The 8691-nt window shown below is 47.7% G+C and overlaps 2 protein-coding genes across 2 annotated transcripts; both read left to right on the top strand.

The window, feature by feature from the left end:
* The first annotated feature begins 1278 nt into the window (after nt 1-1278).
* LOC128304345 (glutamyl aminopeptidase-like) lies at nt 1279-4415 on the top strand. The gene is made up of 5 exons (XM_053041522.1): nt 1279-1775; nt 1857-2505; nt 2574-2812; nt 2885-4042; nt 4119-4415. Exons 1-5 carry the CDS (start codon nt 1285-1287, stop codon nt 4333-4335), a joined length of 2754 nt encoding a protein of 917 aa, XP_052897482.1. The 5' UTR covers nt 1279-1284; the 3' UTR covers nt 4336-4415.
* Nucleotides 4416-5156: 741 nt separating this feature from the next.
* Nucleotides 5157-8293, top strand: LOC128304503 (glutamyl aminopeptidase-like). Its single transcript, XM_053041697.1, has 5 exons — nt 5157-5653; nt 5735-6383; nt 6452-6690; nt 6763-7920; nt 7997-8293. The coding sequence occupies exons 1-5, from the start codon at nt 5163-5165 to the stop codon at nt 8211-8213; spliced, it is 2754 nt and encodes a 917-aa protein (XP_052897657.1). The 5' UTR covers nt 5157-5162; the 3' UTR covers nt 8214-8293.
* The last annotated feature ends 398 nt before the right edge of the window (nt 8294-8691 follow it).

The following is an 8691-nucleotide window of genomic DNA, read 5'->3' as shown; positions in this document are numbered from 1 at the left end:
GCATTTAGTTTGATTATACGGTGACGTGTTTGCCAAACCAAACGGATTAGCAAACTATTAGCAATTTTAAACACACATTTATATATTTATGCACACTAAGAACTGAGAGAAGGTTGTCTGACTTCAAAGTATTATCACCGCTTTTGGCTGGCCATCCAAGATGTGTAAGCCAGACGACTATCAGAGTTCATTCTAGAGAGAAAGTACTGAAAACAAAGCATGCGTATAAGAGTTGTCACGAGTAAACTACCGAATGAAATATCACCTAGTGACAATTAATTATACCAGCCGAAGCATCCACCTTTGGATTCCGTTGATCCGGCTTACCAACCTTATTGAAACGATCACGATCATCATCAAAACCCTCGGTTCTAATTGAGAGACTACGTGAGGGGATTGAATCTGATTATCTTCTCAGTATCGCACTGGTAAAGGACTTCTGAGAAACAATAGAACCCACACAATGATATTGAGATTAGGTCAATGATACTGATGCAGTACACTCCAGATAGATTAAACTCCTCTCTACTCAAAACATTAAACCGGATCAGTCTTGTTATTGACATGACGCTTGAAACATTCCTCTAAATCTGTGTAAGTCATCCAAAGGAAACACTGGAGTCTGAATGGGCCATGTAAGTGATTGCAGCGCTTTAGACGACTCTGACAGCAACTCAAACATCCAACAAAGCACGTGTTTCCCCAACAAAATTGTCTAAGACCTAATACACACTCAATGCTAGACAGCACTCACTCAGACAGCACTGTTTTATAACTAAGTTATAACAAATACCAAGTTTGTTAACTATATTTACACCGTATCTATCTCCGGAAAATGGCTTTGAGGAGCAAATCTTCAAAGCACCTTTACACAATCGATGGATTATAATACCGGGCAAGATAATACCTAAACCAATAACAGTGCTACGAGTATATATCACTACCGTTAACCCATTAAAGAATAATCTTTCAAGTGTTTGCGATAAGAGACCTTCGTCTTCAATTCGTTTTCAAATTTCCATTGTGAAGTAACCAGTTAATCACAGTGTTATCGCCATACTCTATCTATACTGCTACGACAAAAAAAAAAAACCAAAACCAATCAATTCCGATACAGGTAGCGAATTGACTTCAAATTAGCCTTTAAACCAGGCGTTTTATCTGTGCTTGTGATAAAATACGGAACTTTGCCGTTGTCATTAACTCTTTTGCCATTTCATATAAATAGCGGACACCGTTGGTAGAACTCGAACCGATCGGTCGGTTGTTTCAGTGGGTTTCGCGATGAAGAAATTGTGCGGTCTTACCTGTGGTGTGCTGCTGCTATCGGCGTTCGTTGCAGTAGTACCTAGTGGCGTTCAGGCCCGTGGTCTTAAGTCCGGTCGAGCTTTCGACACCTTCCGGCTGCCGAATAGTACGGTGCCTACGCACTACACCCTTCGACTAGATACTGATGTGCACCGTGGTGTCTTCGACTACACTGGAAATGTGCAAATCCGAATTAACGTGGTGGAATCGACCGATCAAATAGTGCTGCACAGTTCGCGCAATGTGATCACGAGTCTGCAGCTACGCAACAGTGCGGGTCTGAAGGTTGCCTACACGAATTATGAGTTCGACGAAGAGAAGGAGTTCCTCGTGATCAATGTTGCTTCCACGCTGCCAGCGAACAGTGGTACCTACACGCTCGAAATAGACTTCACCAACAGCATCGATCGTAACGATCAGGCAGGATTCTACCGATCATCTTACGAGGATGATGAAGGTGTTACTAGGTAAGGTATCGGTGGAGAAAAAAAAACGCGACCACAGTGTAGGAAGCAAGGGAAATCCGTTATTGTTTCTCCTTCCGGCAGATATCTTGGACTAACGCAGTTCGAATCGGTCGATGCAAGAACCTCCTTCCCCTGCTACGATGAACCCGGCATAAAGACGACGTACGACATTTTTATCGTGTGCGGCATTGAGTATCATGCGCGGTCCAACGCACCGCTGCTGGGAATCCAGATGATGGAGGGTGGCAAAAAGTTGTCCACCTTTGCCACAACGCCACGCATGCAGACCTATCTAGTCGCTTGGTTGGTGTCCGATTTTGTGTACGAGCGTGAAGTACTGTCCCAGCCCCAGCTAGCCGTCGCATCCTGGGCGAAGCCCTCATCGGTCCATCTGCTCAGCTACTCGGTCGATGCTTCCACGCGTTTCATGCGTGCGATGGAGGAGTACTTTGGACAGCGGTACAGCATGTCCAAGATTGACAATGTGGCAATCAAAAACACGGACTACAGTGCCGGAGCGATGGAAAATTGGGGCCTGGTAACGTACCGGGAGTCGGCTATCTTTTACGAACCAGAGCAAGGCGAAGCACGGCAGGTCGGCGTCGTAACGATCGTGGGTCACGAGTACACGCATCAGTTTTTCGGCAACCTGCTGGCACCGAAATGGTGGAGCTACCTGTGGCTGAACGAAGGTTTCGCACGGCTCTATCAGTACTACGTGGGAGATATTGTACGTATTGTATCGGTTCGCTTCGTCGACCCAAACCATTTGCATGTCCTTTCCTCCTTACTACCCAGAGCCACCCGGAGCTGAACCTTCGTCAGCGCTTCATAACCGGCCCACTGCAGACTGCACTAAGGGCCGATAATTCGCTCACTGTTCGCCCCATGACGTACTACATCGATACGCGCCAGGGTATCTCTAGGCTGTTTGATTCGATCGCATACGACAAATCGGCCTCTGTTCTTCGCATGATGAACTACGCATTGGGCGAGCGAACATTCCAAAAGGGGTTGCGCTACTATATTCAGCAAAAGTGAGTTCGTTTTACTGGCCCTGACATCAAATTATTAGAAGTTTTCATTCAAATCCCTACCTTTGTTTACAGCAAAGACCATGGTGTGGTTGAGGAATCCAATCTTTTCGACAGTCTTGCGCAGGCTGCCGAGGAAGACGCAGTCCTGCCCATTTCTCTTTCCATGCAGGATATTTTCAGATCCTGGTCCAATCAGCCCGGTGTCCCATTGGTGAAAATTCGTCGCGATGGCGATGAGTACTACTTCACGCAAGAACGGTACGTCGCTGCGGATCCGCCAGAGCAACCGTTCACCAACTCTTGGTGGATACCGATTTCCTACTCGACACCGAGTGACACAGCATTTGAGATGTTGCCCGCATTCTGGATGCCACCGAACGTGTCGGAGGTATCGTACACGATTGCAACTGCCGAGGGCGAAACGGTTTCGTTCAATCCCCTCTCGACCGGCTACTACCGTATCGAGTACGACGCAGCCATGCTGCAGGAGTTGGTCGAGCGAATGAATAAGGATCACACCGCTTTTAATCCTCCCGCACGTGCCCGGCTGATCGATGACACGCTCAACATTGCCCACTCCCGCGGAGGCAACTATGAGGTGGTACTGCAGCTGCTGAATTATCTCGCAAAGGAAACAGAGTACGTTCCCTGGATGGTTGCGTACGATAACCTGCGCCACATGCAGACACTGCTGCGCGGCAATCCAAAGGCATCCGGATTGCTGCAAACGTTTGTGGAAAAGCTTGCTTCTCCTATGTTGGAGAAATACGGTCTCGAACAGGGATTGGGAGATTCCGCCTCGGTCCAGGAACTACGCTCGATCGCGATCGAGCTGGCTTGCAGTGCTAGTGAATCATGCAAAGCTGGCGCACAGTCTGCCGTTAACTCTGTGGCACGCGGTGTAAAACGTTACTACAGCACAGCTGAAGGTGCACTGCTGTGCAATGGTCTACGGCAAGTTAATGCTGACCAACGCAAAGCATTCGTAGAACAGATTTCGCACGCGCTCGTCGATAAGAATCTTGACAACGTTTTCACTCAGCAGTACCTGGAACAATGTCTTAGCTGTACGGGAATCGATATGACGAAGGTGGATTCGTATGGCAAATACCTATTCGCGCTCAGTGAAACTGATCGTTCCAAGGCGCTGCATCGGTTGTTCGTTGCGTCGAAGGTGCCACTCGCCGATGTCGTAGCATCGCTGCAGTCGGAACTCTCGCAACGTACGAGGTGCGTTTTTGCGTGCCAGAACTTAAACGACAACGGACAATGTTAAACCTTCTTTCCATTCATTTCTTTCACACAGCAACTCCGTCTACCACACCAACATCCCGAAGGTACTGTTGGAGATAGCTCGCTACGCAACGGAACCATCCGAGATGGAAGTATTGAACTCTGCCACCGCTACTTATGCGCCTTCGGTAGCCCCCGAAATCAAGGAACAACTTACGGCTAATCGTAGATGGCTCGATCGCAATGTCGACCCGCTGGTAGATGCTCTAACACGTTTTCTGAACGCTTAATCTGACTAGCTCAACAGACGGGACATGAATCGCTAGTTCTAATATGTAACAGGCACATTAAATCAATAAAATATAAACGGAAATGTTTACACTTTATTTTTGGGTCTATCATCTACCAATAAAACAATAATTCTATTGTTCATCTAATCGGGAGCACCAACTCTTCTATTATCATGATTCGTGTGTTTCGAAGTACATCACAATGGTATCAGTAGAACAAGCTCACAATCCTAACGCGTATGGATTGGTAATCTGAATGTGTATCTTATCCTAAATGATTGGTGGTTGTCTAAATGACGTAAAGTGTTCTGTGCACTTATCGATTACCGACATAACCGTCTGATATGATACGTGAATAAGCAGAATTCCAAAAGCACGCCTATAGAATATGCTTCTTATCGTGTAGATATTTTTCCTTATCAATGTTTCCATCTGTTTAGGTACTACTACTACTTACTTACTTATCTGACGCTACCAACGCCATCACACCATCTCGAATATGGGCCTACCACGCCTCCTTTGACCATGTGGACGATCTGTTTAGGTATCAGCTGCATATTTGAAGGTGTAGTCAAATGAGAAGATTATCGAATCGAATCTGACGTATGTGCTCAAATTACTAGCCCAATGCGAAATGTCAACACTTATGAAGGCTAAACATCATATGATTGACTGCACAACCTACTCTAAACCAGGCGTTTTATCTGTGCTCGTGATAAGATACGGAACTTCACCGTTGTCTTAAAGTCTTTCGCCATTTCATATAAATAGCGGACACCGTTGGTAGTACTCGAACCGATCGGTCGGTTGTTTCAGTGGGTTTCGCGATGAAGAAATTGTGCGGTCTTACCTGTGGTGTGCTGCTGCTATCGGCGTTCGTTGCAGTAGTACCTAGTGGCGTTCAGGCCCGTGGCCTTAAGTCCGGTCGAGCTTTCGACACCTTCCGGCTGCCGAATAGTACGGTGCCTACGCACTACACCCTTCGACTGGATACTGATGTGCACCGTGGTGTCTTCGACTACACTGGAAATGTGCAAATCCGAATTAACGTGGTGGAATCGACCGATCAAATAGTGCTGCACAGTTCGCGCAATGTGATCACGAGTCTGCAGCTACGCAACAGTGCGGGTCTGAAGGTTGCCTACAAGAATTATGAGTTCGACGAAGAGAAGGAGTTCCTCGTGATCAATGTTGCTTCCACGCTGCCAGCGAACAGTGGTACCTACACGCTCGAAATAGACTTCACCAACAGCATCGATCGTAACGATCAGGCAGGATTCTACCTATCATCTTACGAGGATGATGAAGGTGTTACTAGGTAAGGTATCGGTGGAGAAAAAAAAACGCGACCACAGTGTAGGAAGCAAGGGAAATCCGTCATTGTTTCTCCTTCCGGCAGATATCTTGGACTAACGCAGTTCGAATCGGTCGATGCAAGAACCTCCTTCCCCTGCTACGATGAACCCGGTATAAAGACGACGTACGACATTTTTATCGTGTGCGGTATTGAGTATCATGCGCGGTCCAACGCACCGCTGCTGGGAATCCAGATGATGGAGGGTGGCAAAAAGTTGTCCACCTTTGCCACAACGCCACGCATGCAGACCTATCTGGTCGCTTGGTTGGTGTCCGATTTTGTGTACGAGCGTGAAGTACTGTCCCAGCCCCAGCTAGCCGTCGCATCCTGGGCGAAGCCCTCTTCGGCCCATCTGCTCAGCTACTCGGTCGATGCTTCCACGCGTTTCATGCGTGCGATGGAGGAGTACTTTGGACAGCAGTACAGCATGTCCAAGATTGACAATGTGGCAATCAAAGATACGGACTACAGTGCCGGAGCGATGGAAAATTGGGGCCTGGTAACGTACCGGGAGTCGGCTATCTTTTACGAACCAGAGCAAGGCGAAGCACGGCAGGTCGGCGTCGTAACGATCGTGGGTCACGAGTATACGCATCAGTTTTTCGGCAACCTGCTGGCACCGAAATGGTGGAGCTACCTGTGGCTGAACGAAGGTTTCGCACGGCTCTATCAGTACTACGTGGGAGATATTGTACGTATTGTATCGGTTCGCTTCGTCGACCCAAACCATTTGCATGTCCTTTCCTCCTTACTACCCAGAGCCACCCGGAGCTGAACCTTCGTCAGCGTTTCATAACTGGCCCACTGCAGGCTGCACTGAGGGCCGATGATTCGCTCACTGTTCGCCCCATGACGTACTACATCGATACGCGCCAGGGTATCTCTAGGCTGTTTGATTCGATTGCATACGAAAAATCGGCCTCTGTTCTTCGCATGATGAACTACGCCTTGGGCGAGCGAACATTCCAAAAGGGATTGCGCTACTATATTCAGCAAAAGTGAGTTCGGTTTTAGTTTTTCTGGCGGTGGCATCAAATTACTACAATTCAAACCCCTACCTTTGTTTACAGCAAAGACCATGGTGTGGTTGAGGAATCCAATCTCTTCGACAGTCTTGCGCAGGCTGCCGAGGAAGACGCAGTTCTGCCCATTTCTCTTTCCATGCAGGATATTTTCAGATCCTGGTCCAATCAGCCCGGTGTCCCATTGGTGAAAATTCGTCGCGATGGCGATGAGTACTACTTCACGCAAGAACGGTACGTCGCTGCGGATCCGCCAGAGCAACCGTTCACCAACTCTTGGTGGATACCGATTTCCTACTCGACACCGAGTGACACAGCATTTGAGATGTTGCCCGCATTCTGGATGCCACCGAACGTGTCGGAGGTATCGTACACGATTGCAACTGCCGAGGGCGAAACGGTTTCGTTCAATCCCCTCTCGACCGGCTACTACCGTATCGAGTACGACGCAGCCATGCTGCAGGAGTTGGTCGAGCGAATGAATAAGGATCACACCGCTTTTAATCCTCCCGCACGTGCCCGGCTGATCGATGACACGCTCAATATTGCCCACTCCCGCGGAGGCAACTATGAGGTGGTTGTGCAGCTGCTGAATTATCTCGCAAAGGAAACAGAGTACGTTCCCTGGATGGTTGCGTACGATAACCTGCGCCACATGCAGACACTGCTGCGCGGCAATCCAAAGGCATCCGGATTGCTGCAAACGTTTGTGGAAAAGCTTGCTTCTCCTATGTTGGAGAAATACGGTCTCGAACAGGGATTGGGAGATTCCGCCTCGGTCCAGGAACTACGCTCGATCGCGATCGAGCTGGCTTGCAGTGCTAGTGAATCATGCAAAGCTGGCGCACAGTCTGCCGTTAACTCTGTGGCACGCGGTGTAAAACGTTACTACAGCACAGCTGAAGGTGCACTGCTGTGCAATGGTCTACGGCAAGTTAATGCTGACCAACGCAAAGCATTCGTAGAACAGATTTCGCACGCGCTCGTCGATAAGAATCTTGACAACGTTTTCACTCAGCAGTACCTGGAACAATGTCTTAGCTGTACGGGAATCGATATGACGAAGGTGGATTCGTATGGCAAATACCTATTCGCGCTCAGTGAAACTGATCGTTCCAAGGCGCTGCATCGGTTGTTCGTTGCGTCGAAGGTGCCACTCGCCGATGTCGTAGCATCGCTGCAGTCGGAACTCTCGCAACGTACGAGGTGCGTTTTTGCGTGCCAGAACTTAAACGACAACGGACAATGTTAAACCTTCTTTCCATTCATTTCTTTCACACAGCAACTCCGTCTACCACACCAACATCCCGAAGGTACTGTTGGAGATAGCTCGCTACGCAACGGAACCATCCGAGATGGAAGTATTGAACTCTGCCACCGCTACTTATGCGCCTTCGGTAGCCCCCGAAATCAAGGAACAACTTACGGCTAATCGTAGATGGCTCGATCGCAATGTCGACCCGCTGGTAGATGCTCTAACACGTTTTCTGAACGCTTAATCTGACTAGCTCAACAGACGGGACATGAATCGCTAGTTCTAATATGTAACAGGCACATTAAATCAATAAAATATAAACGGAAATGTTTACACTTTATTTTTGGGTCTATCATCTACCAATAAAACAATAATTCTATTGTTCATCTAATCGGGAGCACCAACTCTTCTATTATCATGATTCGTGTGTTTCGAAGTACATCACAATGGTATCAGTAGAACAAGCTCACAATCCTAACGCGTATGGATTGGTAATCTGAATGTGTATCTTATCCTAAATGATTGGTGGTTGTCTAAATGACGTAAAGTGTTCTGTGCACTTATCGATTACCGACATAACCGTCTGATATGATACGTGAATAAGCAGAATTCCAAAAGCACGCCTATAGAATATGCTTCTTATCGTGTAGATATTTTTCCTTATCAATGTTTCCATCTGTTTAGGTACTACTACTACTTACTTACTTATCTGACGCTACCAA

This window comes from Anopheles moucheti, chromosome 3 (genome assembly GCF_943734755.1).
Source record: "Anopheles moucheti chromosome 3, idAnoMoucSN_F20_07, whole genome shotgun sequence".
Lineage (NCBI taxonomy): Eukaryota > Metazoa > Arthropoda > Insecta > Diptera > Culicidae > Anopheles > Anopheles moucheti.
Note: the sequence above shows the minus strand (reverse complement) of the source record. Positions and strands in the feature narration are given on the sequence as shown.

Excerpts from the sequence above, each read along its gene's own strand:
- LOC128304345 (XM_053041522.1), top strand. The coding sequence starts at position 1,285 with ATGAAGAAATTGTGCGGTCTTACCTGTGGTGTGCTGCTGCTATCGGCG. Across the intron at positions 1,776-1,856 it reads GATGATGAAGGTGTTACTAG|ATATCTTGGACTAACGCAGT; the intron begins GTAAGGTATCGG and ends TCCTTCCGGCAG. Across the intron at positions 4,043-4,118 it reads GAACTCTCGCAACGTACGAG|CAACTCCGTCTACCACACCA; the intron begins GTGCGTTTTTGC and ends TCTTTCACACAG.
- LOC128304503 (XM_053041697.1), top strand. The coding sequence starts at position 5,163 with ATGAAGAAATTGTGCGGTCTTACCTGTGGTGTGCTGCTGCTATCGGCG. Across the intron at positions 5,654-5,734 it reads GATGATGAAGGTGTTACTAG|ATATCTTGGACTAACGCAGT; the intron begins GTAAGGTATCGG and ends TCCTTCCGGCAG. Across the intron at positions 6,691-6,762 it reads CGCTACTATATTCAGCAAAA|CAAAGACCATGGTGTGGTTG; the intron begins GTGAGTTCGGTT and ends CTTTGTTTACAG.